The 19,482-nt window shown below is 49.5% G+C and overlaps 2 protein-coding genes across 2 annotated transcripts in view; both read right to left on the bottom strand.

Annotated features, from left to right (window-relative positions):
* Nucleotides 1-5,562: 5,562 nt before the first annotated feature.
* ZCCHC12 (zinc finger CCHC-type containing 12) lies at nt 5,563-8,813 on the bottom strand. The gene is made up of 4 exons (XM_057315943.1): nt 8,550-8,813; nt 8,177-8,228; nt 7,850-7,983; nt 5,563-7,425 (listed from the first exon to the last, which is right to left on the bottom strand). Exon 4 carries the CDS (start codon nt 7,312-7,314, stop codon nt 6,100-6,102), a length of 1,215 nt encoding a protein of 404 aa, XP_057171926.1. The 5' UTR covers nt 7,315-7,425; nt 7,850-7,983; nt 8,177-8,228; nt 8,550-8,813; the 3' UTR covers nt 5,563-6,099.
* A 241-nt stretch (nt 8,814-9,054) lies between these two features.
* Nucleotides 9,055-19,482, bottom strand: part of IL13RA1 (interleukin 13 receptor subunit alpha 1) — a 76,576-nt gene continuing 66,148 nt past the window's right edge. Inside the window, exon 11 of the mRNA XM_026478876.4 lies at nt 9,055-9,240. Coding sequence (XP_026334661.2) covers nt 9,070-9,240 — 171 coding nt within the window. The 3' untranslated portion in view covers nt 9,055-9,069. The remainder of the gene's footprint in view (nt 9,241-19,482) is intronic.

The raw sequence follows: 19,482 nt of genomic DNA, 5'->3' as shown, positions 1-19,482 counted from the left end.
ACTGGGCAGACTACAACATCTGCCCTTTTGAGTTTGTATTCCAGCAGGGAGAGGCAGGAATGAATAATTGATAGAGTAGCATCAGTACATTAGGTAGCCGAGAAGAGAGGCGTGTGATGGAAAAATAGGGCAGGGAAGGGGCGTGGGGGTGCTGGTGGCCGGGTGTGCCGTTTTCGAATGGGCTGTTCAGGGTCAGCCTCATTGAGAAGGTGCCATTTGAGCGAAAATCGGAACGCGGTGAAGGATCGAGGGACAGTAACAACCACCAGAGCAAACACGTTCGGTGTGGGTGGGCCTGGGTTCTCTCCCGAAAAATCAAACCGTGCTGCTAGGTATGCGGGTGATAGGCCTAGAGGGGAGGACAGATATAAGCAATTATGACGAACTGATAAGTACGACTCTCAACTCTGGAAACCAAACTGAGGGTTGCTGGAGGGGAGGTGGGGGGGATGGGCTAACCAGGTTGTGGGCATGAAGGAGGGCACGTGATGTGATGAGCCCTGGGTGTGATATTGAACTCTACATCTGAAACTAATGATACACTATAGGTTGGCTAATTGAATTTGAATTTAAAAACTGATAAGTACTACCTAAGATATAAAGGATGACCTCGAGTGGAGCCAGGGAAAGCTGACCCAAGGGATTGCCAGGGAAGATGATTCTAGAAGTTTGACAAGCGTTTTGCCAGGTAAGGAGGAGCACCGGGCCGATGGAACAGCACGTTGGGAGTCAAAGATAACACGGAGGACCTGGCAGACTGGTGACCTTTGAAGGCCCTTTTCCAGAGGGGCCATACTTCATTTGTCTGGTGAGGCCCAGTCGTATGAAGGCACAGCCAGAGTTCTGGATGGATCGCATTCCACTGCAAGCACGGAGCCTACTTTATTCAGCCGAGCCTTACCCCTGGTCTTTCAAGTTGTTCGCAGCTTCCCACTACGGCCCAGGAAAGCCAGGGTAAACATCTTTGTTCATAAATCTTTTTTACACTTGCTCAGTTATTTTCTTAGCATGAATTTCAGGAAGTTAAACTGCTGGATTCAGGGGTTTTCATATTTCAACCTTTGATACATTTCCCGCTTGGCCTTCCAGAAAGAATGTGTCAATTCTCAGTCCTACCAGCAGTGTGGGAGAGAGACTCTGCCCACATCCTTACCAACAGTTTGTTATTTTTAGTATTTTATCCCAGAAATTGGATATAAAAATAAATATGAGAAGACAGTTTCAGGCTCTGAGAAGGAAGTTTCCTAAACTGATCGTTTTTTTTTTTTCTATCTTGTTCAATAAAAGAAATGAGACGGAAGCCATCCTGCTGTGCGGACTTTACATGGTGAGTATGACGCTTCTGAAATCCACGCTCGGGACGCAGTCACCCATAGAATGATCAGACCATTTGCACCCATGACCTTAGGATTGACTCCTCCGGCTTCGGCAAGACTTCTGGCTCTGGGGAGGGGCAGCTCTGACGTCCAACTCCAGCTCCACCCCTCATCCGCTCACTGATCTTAGGCAAGTTACTATACCTGGGTGTGCCTCAGTGTCCTGGTCTGTCAAATGGGGCGGTGAATGCAGCCCATCTCTGAAGGAGTGGTTGTGAGGGGCCGTAATAAGCTGTGAGTTCTGGTCTGAGATGACAGCCATACATCCTGTCAGCATGAGGCATGGGACCCAGCCCCACTCTTTCTACTCCCTTTTGTGCTGCCCCTGAGAACCTGGTGGTAGTGACAGGATTTCAAGGTTACCTGGATCATAAAGGACTCCTCAGACCTCAGTCACGTCCCCTTCCCACCACACGCTGGGGAGCCTCTGTGTCCCTCTGAGATGAGCTCCCCTCGCCCCCATCTGTTGCTCAGGGGAGTGGCTTGGGTCGAGGAAGACTCGGCTGGTCTTGGGCTCTCCAAGGGGACACGTGGGGGAAGAAGACATTCCCTGGGGCCACATGGAACAAGGAGAGATCCTCCTCGGCATTTAGTAAGTGTTCTCTTATCACCTCATCATTGTCATCGTCACCATCTGCTTCATCCTCATCATCGCTAAACTCTCAGGCATTTCTGAATCCTCTCGGCGACTGTCGCTGCTCCAGCCAGACTGTCATGTTGTCACATTAACACTAAATAAGGCCTGTCTGCACGGCCTGGACAGCCTCTCATTTGTCCCTGTCTTCTTTTCTATGGCAGAGTAACGCATTCGAGCAGAGTAATTGCAGCTAGTGCTTCTTGAAAGCCTACGAGGGACCAGCCAGCCCGGTGACCGTCATACACAGGACACACCAGGGAAAGGCAGGGCACCTTATCCCGAATAGACAGACCTCAGTTTACTCTGACGTCACGCGCCGATGATCACGGCTCCCTGGGGTTGTAATCACAGGCCAGCCTTAAAACCCACGCTCCTCACCCCTTCTCACCGGGAGTCTGACCCCGGGCTCCACCGCTAACTAGCAGCCTGACCCCTAGGCAAGTTTCTTAACTTCCCCGCATGCGTGCTAATGGTAATGCCTATTTTAGGGGGTTAATAAGAGGGTTAAAAGAGCTAATGCATTTAAAGGACTTTGGTACAGGCTGCCCGGCCCACAATATGTTCTTCATAAATCACAGTTGTAAGGACTTTTTTTTTTTTATTACGATCATGGAGGGATCAAAAAGAGGAAGGAGATTCAGCAAAGGAGACTGAGAAGTGGCACCAACAAGATCAGGGAGGGGGGAACCAGGAGAGAGGGGTGTCATGGAAACGGAGGGGAGAGAATGCCAGGAAGGAGGGGGATCTAACATAAAAGGGCACTCAGAGGCCGGTTTCCTCTGACAAGACAAAAGAGCAATTTTCATCTCTTAGCGACCGATGAGAATAAAGGCAGAAAGGAAGAAAATTAGCCTATAGCTTTATTTTTTTTCAAGTTTTTTATTTAAATTCCAGTTAGTTAACATATGGTGTTGTTAGTTTCAGGTGTACGACACTTCCATACATCACCCTGTGTTCATCACGACAAGTGCCCTCTTTAATCCCCATCACCTATTTCCCCCATCCCCCACCCCCTCCCCTCTGGTAATCACCAGTGTGTTCTCTAGGGTTCAGTCTGCTTCTTGGTTTGCCTCTCTCTTTTTCCCCCTTTGCTCATCTGTTTTGTTTCTTAAATTCCACATAAGAGTGAAGTCATGTGGTATTTGTCTTTCTCCGATTGACTTGTTTCGCTTAGCAGAATGCTTTCTAGCTCCATCCAGGTCATTGCAAATTAGCCTATAGCTTTCAGTGAAGCCTTTTTTAGACTAACTCCATTAATCTGATCAGAATGCCCGGGTGTCAGTTCCATGTCTTCTAATTAGGGAAAATACGTATTTCTTTTCTTTAAAGTGAAACAAAACAGAACAAAAAAAGAAATGTCAGGTTACATCAGGTTGGTGAAATAAAAATTTAGACAATCTCCAATTTACACAGCGGAGGGGAGGGGAGGGGAAGAAAAAGGGGTGGATCACAGAACAGGTTTTCAAAGCAATGGTCTATACTGAACCCCCAAACTAACTCCAGTGAAAAGGAGAGTAGGAAATGGACAGAACTTATGGATGTTTCATTCCATCTTTCTAGTCTACCTGGTGCCACAAAGAAATTATGGCAACCCTAAACTGTGTCTTTGGACAAATATTCAACAAGTGTTTCTAGAGTAAAATTGAGAAAAAACGATAGGAAAGTGGGCTGCTCTTCTAATCTAGACTACATGAGGGAGGTAGATACTTCCCAAGGGAAGATTTAGGGAGACATAGGAAGGAATTAAGGGTGAGAATCTACATACACTGTAAAGTGTTGGGGGCCCCTGTGGCTTTGGGGCCTGGGGGGAGCTGCCACTTGCCCAGGGTGGGGGAGGGGTCCCCTTTGGCTTGGGAGAGATGAGGGTGGCTTTCACGGTCCCAGAGGTGCCCCAGAGGGATGCAAGCAGTGGCTCTGTCCTGACCAGTTACCAGCTAAAGGATACAAGGCAGAGAGGCCCGCCCGGTCTCCTTCTGGCCATGAGAGTTAGGCAGGCTGAGGCTTAAGGCAAATTCGGGGTGCTGGGGGTGGGGGAGGGGTGATGGCAGAGCACCGGAAGCCGAACCTCCAACCCTCACCTCCATCACCACCACGGAGAGGTGGAGAGGTGAGTGTGGGTGTCCGGACTCCGGGTTTTAGGGTCAGATTGTGATGTCATCGATGGAGCAGGAGCAAGAAGCCAACGAGGAGCTGAGGGGCTGTTTCTGGAAGAAGCAGCACTTCAAGGCCGGTTCTGGGTATGGCAGCCCAGGGAGGGCTGTCCTGGCTTCTCCTGCTCCCTCGGGGCCTCGGCCTGCACCCCTTTGTCCCTACTGAGTTGTCATCAACTGCTAGCCTAACTAAAGCCCCAGTGTCTCTCCCAGGGCCCCTCGACCTCCGCCACTCCCGGGGCAACACAGCCCGGAGTTCTGTATGATCCCCTGGACCCTGCGATTCAGCCCGGCCTTCCTGTCCTGTGGCTCTCCGTGTGTCTCCGGGTCACCGCGCCCGCACCTGCGCTCCCCTTGCCCCAACAGCTCTGCGCTTCTCCCCCCGACGCCCCCGCTGCCACTGCTGCTTACGCTAACCTCTGAGCTCGGCGGAGTCCCTATTTCCCGCATCACAACCGCCTCCGGGTCCTCAGGTCTGTGCGTTCAGTTCCCTCTCCGCACCCTGCCCTAAATGTCATCATCCCCCACCCCCAGCCTTGTCCTGCTCGTAGAAATAGGGACGTGTGCACCTACACAAGACACAGGGACCCTCAGGGCTGAGGCCGCTCACGTCCTCTTTTATCACCTTCCAAAATGAGATCCGGAGATGGCACAGGGCAGGTTCCAGGAAGGTCCACCTTTTCTTTCCCTCCCCCATGAGCGCCCTCCACTCGACTGAAATGCGGGATGGGGCTTCTCGGCTTTCTGATCGCCAGGTTCCTTCAGGTGCCACGGGCCGGGCCGCTAGATGGCTTTTCATCCCTCCCCAGCTACTCTCAGTTCTCGGGGTGGGGAGGGGGTGGCCTGGAGCCCGGGGAGGGGGGGGCCTGTGTCCTGGAGCAGATCTCTTCAGGGCTTATGAGGAGGAGGCCCTGGCGCCATCAGGAGGGCTCCCAGGAGGAGCTGCTCTCTCCTTTCCTTCACTGGGGAGTGAGGAGAGGGTGGTGTCAGGCCACAGGAGAGATTCCGTTGTGACCGGGATGTCCACAAGCAGCAGCAAGAGCAGGAGCTGTGTCCCTGGAATCCCCCATTTGGGGGTTATTACCTCAGCACCAGACTCCTCCCCCATCGGACTCCTTCGGATACGGTAGAGAAGAAAACGTTGGGGCGGTCAACAAGCGCGCGCCCTCATCTGGCTGTATGACCGACGGGTCAGGCCAGTGGTGGGAAGGGGCTCTGTCCATCTACCTTTGGGGACTATTTCAGCCCATTTCTTCTTCCCTTTACCACATCTGCAAATTGAGGTTGATAAGAACCCCACCTCGGGGTACAACCCCGCCCCTTTATAGCTTTTTACTCTATTTCCCTTGTTCCTTTTTCCTTTACCTTTTCCGAAAATAATAACACAGAGACATTAAAATAGATGCTGATATATATTTATTGACATAGAAAGAAGCCCACGACATATATTGTTCGGTGGGAAAATACAGACTATAGAACAGCACTTGTACTGAGCACTTTTATCTATACATGTATCTATCTGGGTACGTAGGTATAGGGAAATATCTAGAAGGACATTCATCAAAGGGTCCACAGTGGTTAGATCAGGGTGGAGAGTTTGGGGTAACTGGTACTTCACTTTTTTGTACTTCTCTTTATTGTTTGGAGGTTTAAGGATGAATTATGCCACTTTCACAAAGAGAATAAAGCCATCAAGGAAATGGGCACACAAAGAATACAGAGCCTTAGGCAGCAGAGAGGGGAGTGGGGAAGCAAGGGCAGAGGTTGGGCTGTCTCCCTCCACTGAGCTGGTATCCAAGACCCTTTCTACTCTGCTCCGCTGGGAAAAGAAAGCTGCTTTGTGGATTCATGCAATTAGAAGCGCCCCTCCCCAGTCGTCCCATTGCTGGACTCTGAGTGTGGGTTAGGGTTCACTTAGGGCTGGGGGGCTACCACCTCACTGTAGCTCAGAAGGGTCATTTTGTTCTCCAGGGGCCTCTCTCCGCCCCTCCTCCTCCGTATGGGTCAGCTCCTGCAGGGTGATGATCAGATTCTCAAACACCTGGGCCCTGTTGCTGTCATTGTCACAGGTTTCCTTTGAGTGGCCCTCCTCGCCGCAATATGAACAGCGGATTGCGTGTTTTCGCTTCCTGGTTCTACGCAGATTCCCAGAACCACCATTCTTATACCCAGAACCCCCACTGGTGGAAGGAGACTGAGCCCGGGAACTGCTGGGAGAATCAATGACTAGCACTTGATCCTGAGGTCTGGCCCTGCGTCTGGGGAGAGGAGAAGCCGAGGACAGTGGAGGGTCCTGAGACTCCACCAGGATCACGTCCTCATCGGAGTCATCGAGGGCATCATCTATCTCTATCACGTTGCAGTCAGCACTGTCCACCACTACCGGAGGGGAGCCCTGAAATGCCACCGGGCTGGTGGCCCTCTCCACCATGGACTCAGATCTCTTGGGCCGTTTCTGCTTACTAAAAGTGTCATCCCAGTCCTCTTCCTCCCTTATCATCTTGATTAAGTCTAGGAAATTGGGGAGCCGCTCCTGCTCATTTGCATACATCCTAAGAAGGTGCTTGAGCCTAAAGCGCAGGTCCCCGTTCAGCTCGGCCCCTAAAAGGAGCTGGTGCAGGCGAGTCTGGTTGGCATCTTTCTGAGCTATGATCCCTGCCTGGATAGCGTTCTGGAGCTGCACTTCTAAACGGATCGCATAAAGGGAGGCTTTCTCCCCCTGTGCCTGCAGGGTGTTAAAAAATTTACCGTGAGTGGACACACTGCTTTCAGATTCTCCGAACACCAATTTCATGGCGCGCAAGAAATCTGCCACGCTTAGATTGGGGTTGGCGGCCTGGAGCAAAAGCAAGACCTCCCTGGCGGGGCCTCGCAGGGTTTTCAGCAAGCGCTTGAGCTTCTCCTCCTCAGACATATTCCAATCTGGCAGGGCCCCATCGACTTGGATCAGCCAGTTTTCAAAGGTGTCTTCCCCCTGGGCTGGCACCACCCTCCCCGAAAACACTTTCATGTTTCTCTCGGCCATGGTGGCCATTAAAGGACCGAGACTTCTGCCCAGGGACCTCAGCATAGAATGGGCCCAGGGCGGCAACGGTGCGTTCTGCCGCCGGCTATTACCCATGCGCGCAAGGATGCTAGCCATGCCTGACATCGAGGATCGAGGATCGGAGGATCCGAGTCTAACAGGATGCCCAGGCTTTGTGAAAAAGCCTAATCTGAAGGCGTGCTGCGGGACGCTGCCTTCCTCCCGTCTCAGTAGGGACTGTAAACAAGAAAGAGAAAACAAAAAACAAAAAACGGGGAGTAGTTAATAAGGGAACTGGCTGCAGTGGTATTCTCTCCCTTCCTGAATGTCCTGCAGTACATTTTATATCTGCCCACTGCCCTAAAAATATCTTCTAGGAGACTGGCAATTACAACCTTATGGAGCCAGCCGGTGTCTGCGTTGTTAGCAGGGTGCTTTTTACAGCCATATCCATCCCCTCCCGCCAGTCGTCCAGGAGGGAGGGCAACTGTTGCTTCTAAGTGTCATAGCGTATGGAAGCTGATATTGGGCTCTCAAAATAGAGCACAGTGGTCACAGATTTGTAGGAATAAATAAGGTCTCATCAACCTCCTGGTCTCAGGTCCCAACCACACCCCCTTCTCAAAGTTCTCCCCTCCCCCGTTATTTCTCAGATTCTTACGGGAGCGCAAGAACAGGCGCGCGCGCCTTTATTTCACTTCCAGCCACTGCAACCGGTGGCCTCCGTGAGAAAGCTCGTCTCCGCCGATCTCTGTCCACCGGGGGTCGCCGATCCGGGACCTCGGGGTGTCCAGACTGCGCCGCCGCGGAGGGCAAGGCAGGGAAGGGAAGGGTCGGGAGCAGCCTCATCCCTCATCCCGCTCCCTCCCTCCCGCTCCACCCCCGCCCTCCGCCGCCGGGAGGCGGAAAATTCCTCTCCCACCTTCCGAGTACCAGCCAAAGCGACCCCCGCCCCAGGACATTTCCGCCCGGGCAATCTTCGGCCTACCAGCTCTGCAATCAGCCGCGCAGAATTCAAGTTCAGATTCGGCTCTGATGGCCTGCCACAGAGACAGGGAATGGGAGTTGGACACGCACACCCACATACTCCTCTCCAGAAGAGATGAGGAGATGCAAATGGGGTTCGAGGCAGACAGCTTGCGTTCCTCCCCCCCACCCCGAAAACACCCCCCTCTCAATCCAGGCAAATCCTACCCATTAGGCAGCATCCGGCGGTACCCCACCTCCTCCCTCAGCGCCGCGGGGCCAGGGGAGTGCTCCTAACCCTCGCAGTCCTCGATCCCCCAAGCGGGGAGCCGCCCAGGACTGGCGGGGCTTCCCCTCCTCTCTCCGCGCCGGGCGATCGCGCCCCCTTTCTTTACCTGTGCTCGGCTGCTGGGCAGCGGACGCGCGGGCCTTGGCAGCTGCGGATGCCGCCTTCCGGGGTCCGCGGCCCTACAGGGGCAAAGGGACGGGCACGGCCTCGGCCGCCCAGCGACCGCGAGCTGCCCGCGGAGCGGCTCCGCACCGCCTTCCAGCGAGCGGTAGCCGAGCCCAGACAGCGCGGTTCCCACGGCAGCCGCCGCGCCTTTTATCCTCTGCCCACTGAGACAAAAGAGCGTGACGAGAGGGCCGGCGCGGCCAATCAGCGGGGCGCGGGGGCGGGCTCCCGCGCGGGCTCCAGCCGGATGCAAACGCACGCCTGCGGAGGCGGCGGGGCGCGGGGCGCGCGGCTAGGGGCAGCAGCTCTGCCGGCGTCCAGGGCAGCTTCACTGCCTGGACTGGAAGAGTTCGCGGCTCTTCCCTTCTCGCTCTCGCCCCCGTGGCTCAACTCCGCGCCTCGGGGGCTCGGGTGCATTAAACCCAGAGTGGGATGGCGATCAAATCAACGATAAAAGTCGCTCACCTTTGTATGGGGGGGAAGGGAGCGAAGAGCACGAGCGCTTTCTCGGCGCAAACAGGCTCGCCCCACTCTTGCTGTGAAGGAGGTAGTAGTGTGTCCGCTGAACAGGGAAGGTGCTCAGGCATCCGGGCTCTTAACCGGTACTCACCGAAGTAGGGGTGCAAGGCTGGCTGCATGAGAATCATTTGGGGGCGCTTGTTAGAAATGCAGATTCCTGGGCCCCGTATTTGGGGGGAAGGCTCATTTACTAGGACTAGAACTGGGCGTGGTTTGGCGCTTCGTATTTTTAACCAGCTCGGGCGGTTCATTCGGAGGAGGTGCGGGGAGGATGGTGAATAAGTAAATGGACCTGCCTCCAATGTATCAGTTCATAGCCTATCTGTGGGGAAATGCAGCTCCGGAGCAGACGCCCCTCCCCCGGGGGTCCATGGTCCGCCCGAAATTGTGTGCAAAGATTCTGGAGTCTGTAGGAAACAGTAATGGGCCCTCAAATGTACCAAGTCCTCATCCCTGGAACCTGTAAATGGTACCTTGTAAACTGAAAGAATCTTTGCCTTGGTGCTTAGATTAAGGATCTTGAGGTGGGGAGATTATCCTGGGGTATCTGGGCGGCCCCTAAATGCAGTCACCTGTGCTCGTGAGAGAGAAGAAGAGGGCGAGCTGACGCACAGCGCACACCGAAGAGGGGAAGGGGAGGTGTAGACACAGGCAGGGAGCGAGCGGTGTGGCCACAAGCCCAGGAATGCCGGGGACCATCTGGAACGGGGGGGGGGGGGGGGGCGAAGAACAGAGCGCAGCCCTGCCCACTCCTTGGATTCGCCCGGAGAAATTGGTGTTGAAGTTCCAGTGTCCAGAACGATGAGAGTATACATTTCTCATGTTTTAAGCCGCAAGATTTGTGGTGATCTGTGATGGCAGTCCCGGGAAACCAATACGGACTCTAGTTTTCTGAGTCCACAGCTTTGTAGAGTTTTAGAGGGGCCTGGGGTCCAGCAATGGTTAAAAACCACTCCCTTCCAATCTTTCCTCATTAATATCTTTCTCCCTCGTCTTGTAGGACAGGAAGAAGTGTGAGGAATGACACACAACGCGACCAGACCCCCGAACCACAGCTCTCTGCAGGTGATATGGTTCTTCGGTCTCTCAACTCGAGGACGGGGTGCTGGGTCGCCCTTCTGTGAGCTCCTGGGTGGACCTCTCCTTTGTGGATGTGGCACCCCTGGCCTCAGAGAAGGAGCAACCGCACGAAGACAGCCTGCGGGGCTGTCCGGGGCCAGTGGTCGGAAGCCAGTGGCTCCACATACTAGCCTGCGGGGGCTGCCATCACGAAGTCTCACAGATCGGGTGGCGAAAACCAGACATGGGTGTCCTCGCAGTTCTGGAGGCTAGAGGTCCAGATCAAGGTGCCCGCGGGATTGGTTTCTCCTGAGGTCTCTCTCCTTGGCTTGCGGAAAGTTCTACTCTTGCTGCCTCCTCGCAGGGTCGATGCTCTCTGTGCCTGCTCTGCTGTTCAAATTCCCTCTTCTTTTTTTTTTTAAGATTTTATTTATTTATTTATTTATTTGAGAGAGGAAGAGAGAGTGAGTGAGAGGGAGAGAGAACCTCAAACAGACTCCGCACTGAGCACAGAGCCTGACACGGGGCTCGATCTCACAACCCTGAGATCACAACCGGAGCCGAAACCAGGAGTCGGACACTCAACTCACTGACCCACCAGGCGCCCCTCAAATTTCCTCTTCCTATAAGGACCCCAGTCATATTGGACAAGGGTCCCACTCTCACAGCTTCATTTTGACTTAATCACTTCTTTTCTGGGCCCATCTCCAAATACAGTTATAGTCTGAGGTACTGGAGGCTAGGGCCCCCACCCATGTACTTTGGAGGACACGATTCAGCCCATCACACATTATTTTCCCTTACTTTTGGTTCTGGGAAAGCGTGTCTCCTTTCCCTAAGGTACAGTGTGGCCAGGAGGTCCCTGTGGGACTTTGGGGGCTCAGGGTGGTGAGGGCCGGCACTGCCCAAGTGGACTGCCCAAGTTCAAGGTTGTTGCTGTTGCTTGTTCTTGACCAGTGATGCTTGGAAGTAAGTGAACAGCTGGATGCCCATCAGCTCTTGCCGGGTTCTTCTTCAGCCTGTCAGGATACCTCGCCTGCTCCTTCCTGCTTTCTTATTTCCAACCCTACTACTTAGAATCCCTTGGAGGATACAATCCACATTTGGAGGATACAATCCACATTGGGAGGCAAAGCCCCTTCCATCTCAGGACTGTGGCCTGTGTCCTGTGGATGGAGCAGCGCGGGGTGGGGGGTGGTAGAGGTAGGGGGAAGGCAGGCTGGTCACCCTGCAGTCAGCGATGATGCTGGCAGAAGCTTCTGGGTTAACTTCAGACCGCTCCTTTGGCTCCCCAGCACCATGACATCTGACCCTGGCTCTAAGCAGATTCTTTTTCTGAATTTGAATGGTTTCGTCACCAAGTCAGGTGATCTGCAGCCGGACCTGGTGGCATCGAAGAAGACCAAGATGAGACCTCAGAGCTCTGGCAGAAATGTTGAAGGGAAATGGATGGTGTAGCAGGTGCCCGGGTTGGGTCATTAGAACAAAAAGAGGGTCTTTCCACGTGGCGCTGGAAGGAGCACTTGCTAAGCTGGCCCCAGTCGGCACCCCTTATCTCTGACTTCATGTTTTGGGGTGTCCGGGGACACTTCCAATCGCAACGCTTCAGGCTCTGGTGGCTCTAAGGAGGCCACATCTGATTTTCCAATTGCAAAACATAAACTTTAAACAAACTGACAGTCAGGAGCTAAAACTTTTCAATCAAAGCAGTAATAGCTACCTTTGCTTGCCTTGCTGCTCTTTATCAGGAAATTTCCATCCATTATGTCCCTTAAGCATCTCCAGCAGTCCTGTGGAGATAATAGCTAAGGGCTTGCGGTCACTTCACACCAGAGCTCTGGCTCATCGGAAGTCAAAGCCAAACAGAGATGTTTCCAAAAGACCCTTTCTAGACGGAGCAGGGACCCCGAGGGTGGCATGTTTCATGAAAATATTCCACAAGACGGTGATAATAAGGTATTTTTAGACAAACAAAAACTAAGAGAGTTTGTCACCGTCAGACTGCACTAATGGACATTCTAAAGGATGTACTTCAGGGGGAAAATTATCTTAGAAGAACGAGATGCAGAGTGGAATGGAGAGCAAGGAAAGTAATGGTATGTGGGCAATTCAAGGGAACGTGGATGGAAGAAGGAATCATAAAAATGTCCGTTCTGTTTTCTCAAAAATAAACTTGAAGTACCTTATAATATGAAAAGACGTCAGGAGCAGCATAAATGGAGCTCAAGTTTTCTAAGAAGCTCGTTTCATATTGGAAGCGATTTAGGTACTTATTAAATCTAGGCTTTTATCAAAGGTAATTATGTATGTAGAAAGTAATAGGATGTAATTATTAAAATAATAGCAACAGAATGTAAATCTTCAAACTAGGAGAGAGGGGGAAATAATTGAAAAATTTAAAAAATCTCAATTCTTTTTAAGTCAAGAAAGAAGAGGCAAAAGAAACACAGGCGGAACCAATGCAAGCGCAAAATAAAATGGTAGCTTGGAAAAAAGGGGTAGCTCGAAACCCCAATGTATCAATAATTTTATTAAATGTTTATGAGCTAAGTGCTCAAGTCTTGTCAAATAGGAATATTGAATACATCCATATGCTGTTTGGGAGAAACAAATCCAGGGCGCCTGGGGGACTCAGTCGGTTAAGCCTCCAGCTCTTGGTTTCAGCTCAGGTCATGATCTCAGGGTGGTGAGGTTGAGCCTTGTGTCGGGCTCCGTGCTCCGTGGGGATTCTGCTTGAGAGTCACCTCTCCCTCTCCCTCTGCCTCCACCCCCCCCACTCACACATGCTCTCCTCTCTCTCCCTCTCTAAAATAAATAAGTCTTTTTAAAATAGAGAGAGGGGCACCAGAGTGGCCCTGTCGGTTAAGTGTCTGACTCCTGGTTTCGGCTCAGGTCGTGATCTCAGGGTCCTGAGATCAAGACTGCTTCCTGCTCCACGCTCTGTGCAGTCTGCTTCAGTTTCTCTCTCCCTCTCCCTCTGCCCCTCCCCTGCACTCAAGGAGAGAAATCCAAAATATAAGGATACAGATAGGTTGACAATAAAAAGATGGAGAGAGATAAATCATACAAATACTTATGTAAGTGATAGAAAACGTGTGTAGTGATATTCATATCAGAAAAAAGCCACTTAAAAAGCAAGAAGCATTATTAGAGATATAGAAGGTCATTTATTTCATCATGATAAAAGACTCAATTCACCAGGAATGATTGGAATGATTGTGCTTTTATAACAAAACCTCAAACTATATAAAGGAAAAGTTAACTTCCTGGGAGAAATAGACAAATATACAATCAGAGTGCGAGGTCTTTCCCCACCTCTCTCAGTAGTTCATCAAAGAGACAAAAAACATGTCTCTAAGGATATAGAATTTTTGAACAACATATTTAGTCATTTGAGCTTATAGCCAATGTATAGAACACTGCACCCAACAACTACAGAAGACACATACAGGACGTTTATAAAATTTGACCATGTAGTAAGCCAGAAAGCAAGCCTCGACACATTTCAAAAAACTAGAATCTGATCATAATGCAAATAAGTTAGAAATCGATAACTATAAAAGATAGCTGGGAGATCTCTGCATGTTTGGAAATTAAGATACCCATTCGGAAATAACTGATGGGTCAAAGAAGAATGATAGTGGAGTTACAAAACATTTATAGTTGAACAATAATGAAAATACATCAAGGGGCGCCTGGGTGGCTCAGTCGTTAAGTGTCTGCCTTCGGCTCAGGGCGTGATCCCGGCGTTGTGGGATCGAGCCCCACATCAGGCTCCTCCGCTAGGAGCCTGCTTCTTCCTCTCCCACTCCCCCTGCTTGTGTTCCCTCTCTCACTGGCTGTCTCTGTCTGTCAAATAAATAAATAAAATCTTTAAAAAAAAGAAAATACATCAAAACTTGTGGGATGCATCTAAAGCAATGCTTAGAGAGAAGTATCTCTTAGCAACAACGAAAGGCCAAAAGCTGATGAGTTAAGTATCCATTTGCAAGGTTTAAAAAAAGCAAACAAGGTAATCCCAACAAAATTAAGAAAACAGGAAATTATAAAGAACAGAAATTAATGAAACAGAAAGCAAACAAAACAAAACAAAACAAAACAAAACAAAACAAAAAAACCACCTCACAATTCAATGTCCTCTCTTGACACTTCCATTCGACATTGTACTGGGGTACGATCTAATGATTTACAAGAAATATAGATTCCGTCATTCAGAGGACCAAAATACATTCCTCAGATATATTGAGTCTTCAACCTCAGTTCCTGTAAATGCTTCAGAGTCGGAAAGGTGAAGTGGGTGTCTTGTTATTAATGAAGGTGACTATTGGACCCCACACAAGGGTAGGGGCTGGTCGCCAGGAGGACCAACCAAGTGATTAAAGTGTTGGAACTTTCAGTTCCACCCTCTCTGGAGAAAGGGGAGGGGCTGCAGTTTGAATCAGACAATGGAGAAAGGCTTAGTCAATCGAGACAGTGTAATAAAACCTCCGTAAACCCCCAAAAGGACAGCCTTTTGGAAGCTTCCATGCTTGGGAGACCAGAATGCTTCCACATGCCACGGAGCCAGGCTCCAAGCTCCACGAGGACAGAAGCTCCTTTGTTCAGGGCCTCACCTTATGGATCTCTTCATCTGCCTGTTGATTCGTATCCTTTATCATATTCTTTCATAAACTGGTAAACGTAAGTGTTTCCCTGAGTTATATGAGCTGTTCTAGCAAGTTCATCAAACCAAAGGAGGAGGTCATTGGAACCTGGAATCCATAGCCAAACAGTCAGAAGCACAGGGAACAGCCTGGGCTTGAGACTGGTGTGTCTGAGGTGGGGGCGGGGGACCCTCTTGTAGGACTGAGCCCTTAACCTGTGGAATCTGATGCCATCTCTGGGTAGACGGAGTCAGAATTAAGCTGAATATTCGGACACCCTGGTGGTGTTTGAGAATTGCTTGGTGTTCACCGGGGGACCACTGCCCCATGTTGGAATTGGGTCTAGGAACCCTAAAAGCTGGGGGTTCTAGCCAGGGAGATTAGGCCAGAAAAAGAAATACATAACATCCCGATTAGAAAGAAGTAAAATGATCTCTATTTGTAGATGATATGATTTTGTACATAGAAAAGCCTAAGGAAACCACTGAAAAACTACTAGAACAAATCGATTAGTTCTGCATGATTGTAAGATACAAGATTAATATACAAAACTCAATTGTATTTCTATACACTAGCAACGAACAACCCAAAAATGAAATTAAGAAAACAATTCAATTTACAGTTACATCAAAAAATAAAATATTTATGAATAAATTTAACAAGTGTGAGACTCCTACCATAAGAAACACAAATTGTTGCTGAAAATAACTAAAGATCTAGGGGTGCCTCGCTGGCTCAAGTAAGTACAGCACGTGACCCTTGATCTCAGGGTTGCAAGCTTGAGCCCCCCATTGGGCATGGAGCCTACTTAAAATTTTAAAAAAAAAGAAATTAAAGATCTGAATAAATGGAAAGATATTTCATCTTCATGAATTGGAAGACTTAATATTACTAAGATGGTGACCTACAAATTCAATCTGATCCCCGTCATAATTCCAGTTGGCTTCTTGGTAGAAATTGACAAGCTGATGGTAAAATTGATGTGGAAATGCAGGGGACCCAGAGTAGCCAAAACAATCTTGAAAAAGAAGAGCAAAGCTTGAAGATTCACACTTCACAATTTCAAAACTTATAAAAAGCTACAGACTCAAGACTGTGTGGTACTTGCATGAGAATAGATATACAGATCAGAATAGAATAGAATTCAGTGTCCAAAAATAGATCCATACATTTATGGTCAATTGATTTTTGACAAGGGTGCCAGACCATTCATTGGGGAAAAATAGTCTGTGCAAGAAATGACACAGGGACACTTACATATCCACAAAGTAATGACGTTGGACCCCCACCTCACACCATGTACACAAATCAATACAAAATAGATCATAGGTTTAAATATAAGAGCTAAAATTATAAGACTCTTAGAAGAAATCATAGTAGAAGTATATATTTGTGACCTTGAGTTAGGCAGAATCTTCTATGACACCAAAGCACAGGCAACAAAAGAAAACACAGATGAACAGACTTCATCAAAGTGTAAAAATTTGTGCATCAAAGGACACTATCAGGAAAGGGAAAAGAAAATCCACAGAATGAGAGAAAATACGTGCAAATCGCATATCTGATAAGGGACTTGTGTCTAGACTATATAAAGTACTTTTATAACTCAATAATAAAAAGACAAATAATCTGGGTGCTTGGGTGGCTCGGTCTGTTAAACATCTGCCTTCAGCTCAGGTCATGATCTCAGGGTGCCAGGATCGAGCCCTGCATCGGGCTCCCTGCTCAGTGGGAAGTCTGCTTCTCCCTCTCACACTCCCTTTGCTTGTGTTCCCTCTCTCGCTGTCTCTCTCTGTCAAATAAATAAATAAAATCTTAAATAAAAAAATAAAGAAGACGGACAGCAACAAGTATCGGCAAGGCAATGGACAAACTGGAATCCTCAAATATTGCTGGTGGGAACGTAAAATGATACAGCCACTTTGGCAATTTTTGGAATTTCCTCCAAAGGTTAAATACAGAATTACCATACCATGCAACAATTCCACACCTGGGTGAATTCCCAAGGGAAATGAAAAAAAAAAAAAATATATATATCCCTATCAAAACTTGTACACGAATGTTCATAGCAGCATTACACGTAATAGTCAAAAGGTGGAAACAACCCGAATGTCCATCAACTGGTGGACGGATAGAAGGAATGAAGTACTGATCCACGCTACCACACCCATGAACCTTGGAGACGCGGTGCTAAGTGAAAGGAGCCAGTCGCCAAAGGCCACAGATTGTATGGTTCCATCTGTATGGAATGTCCAGAAGAGCCAAATCCAAAGAGACAGAAAGTAGGCTAATGGTTGCCCGGGGCTGGGGGGAGGAGAGAAAAGGGGGCGACTGCTAATGGGTACAGGGTTTCATTTTGAGGTGACGGAAAAGTTGTAAAAATCAATTGTGATAATGATTGTACAGCTCTGAATATATTTTTAAAACCACTGAATTGTATACTTTAAAAGGATGAATTGTATGAGTGTGCACTGTATCACAATAAGGCTGGGTTTTTTTTAATCATTTTTTCATTTTTATGTATTTATTTTTTTAACTAGGCTCTACACCCAACGTGGGGCTCGAACTCACGACCTGGAGATCAAGAGTCTCATGTTCTACCGACTGAGCCAGCCAGGCGCCCCTACATTTTTATTTAATTTTTCAGATCACTTTAACAGCTGCGTTTTTTAAGAATTTTAAGTGGCTTAGATTTTCTTTTATTCTCGAAGTATAGTTGACATGCAGTGACATGCAGTGTTGTGTTAGTTTCAGGTGTACAATGTAGCGCGTTGGCAATTCCACACATGACTCACCACAAGAGTGGTCTCCATCTGTCACCATACAGATGTTATTACAATATTGTCGACCAAATTCCCTGAGCTGTACCTCTCATCTCTGTGACTTATTTATTTTATAACTGGACGTTTGTATGACTTAATTCCCTTCATCAATTTCCCTCCCCTTACCTCCCGTCCGGTAGCCACCAGTTTGTTCTCTGTGTTTCAGGGTCTCTTTGGTTTTTTTGTTGGTTGGTTTTGTGTTTTCGATCCCGTGCAGGAGGGAAATCGTATGCTATGTGTCTTTCTCACGGATCAGATCTAGAGCGAGAGAGGGAGGAGGGTGGTGTGCAGAGGTGAAGGCAGGTGGGAAAGCGCTGGGTGCCCCCTTGTCACGGGAGGCTGGCGGGGTGAGCGGCGGATCAGGCTGCTGGCCATTCCGGTGTGTGCAATGAAGGGCACACTGAATTACGGCCTGGAGGCTTGGGTTCAAATGGCAGCTCTGCCACTCTTGGAACAATTCATCAATCTCTGGGCATGTCAGTTTCCTCGTCTAAAGGGCGGACGTCCTAACAAGGGTAGCTTTTTCATCAGACTGTCGCAAGGATCAAATAAAATCATCCTGTAAGAGCACTGTAAAGGGTGCCCGGGTGGCTCAGTCAGTGAAGCATCTGCCTTCGGCTCAGGTCATGATCCCAGGGTCGTGGGATCAAGCCCTGCATCGGGCTCCCTGCTCAGCGGGGAGTCTGCTTCTCCCTCTCCCTCCACCCTTCTCCATGCTCGTGCTCTCTCTCTCTCTCTAATAAAGAAAAAGCACTGTGAAACCTGACGGTATACAGAAAGATGGGGTTATGTGTTTGCTTGCATTCTTTACTTATGTAATGCGGGCCCCTGGGACGGTGTCTGGCTCACAGCAAGTTCTCAATAAACGCTTGTTGAATGAATGAAGAATATATGTACTAGACTAGGAGTACTGACTATTTTGAAGACTGGGTGCTCGCGATAAGCAAAGGTAGCAGACAGGCAGAAGTAAGTTTCTGCACCCTTCTCCTTGGAGCGCCGTCGCCGTCCCTTGACAGGGAGGTGCCCTGGAGGTATGAATATCCAGTGTGCTCATGCTACCATGTTTTCCCGAGCCCCGCCCACTCAGTCCCGCCATGAAAAGAGCAACGGCGGCCATTCATCAAGAGCTCATGATGTTCTCGGCACTAGGCTTTGCGTGCACATCCTCAGCTTCATCTTCCAATCTCACCCCCACGTGTGATGACTATTTTTCTTGGGGGAAAAAAAATACATGTTAATGGCTCTAAAGCTTGAGTTTTCTCACCGAAGCTGTAAGGCAAATCTTACTACAGACGTTGGCTTGGTTCCTGTGGGAGTTTCTTTTCTCAGGGCTCTTGTAGGCACAACACAACCCCAAGCTCGATTGTGCGTGGCAGGGGGCCCAGCTACCATAGCTGTGCCATCGGGCCTGGCTATGACTGACGCGGGGCAAAAGCAGGGGCAGGGGGCGAGCCATTGGGGCTCTTCTTCCTGAGGTGGTCCCCAGTGTTGTGACGGGCCAGCTAAAGACCCCGACTGTTGATGGGTTCCAACGTGCACCAGGGCACCGAGACTCATCTCTTTCTTTCACGGCTACATCGCTGGGACACAGCAGCTGTCATTCAAATCCAGGTAATCTCTTTTCAATGCTCTGTGACATTTAAGGGAGCAGATGGAACAACTTGTCAAATGCTTGGCCGAAGCTGCTCACCTGGGCCCACAAATCCTTCCCCTCAGCCAACAGATTTTTCATAAAGGAGCGCTAATCTCTCTGGCTTACTGCCCTTTGCAACCCTACAACCTTACATGCCAGGGCCATTGGCTAGATTCAGAACCCTCTGGTAGGCTCTCC

Source organism: Ursus arctos, chromosome X (assembly GCF_023065955.2).
Source record: "Ursus arctos isolate Adak ecotype North America chromosome X, UrsArc2.0, whole genome shotgun sequence".
NCBI lineage: Eukaryota > Metazoa > Chordata > Mammalia > Carnivora > Ursidae > Ursus > Ursus arctos.
Note: the sequence above shows the minus strand (reverse complement) of the source record. Positions and strands in the feature narration are given on the sequence as shown.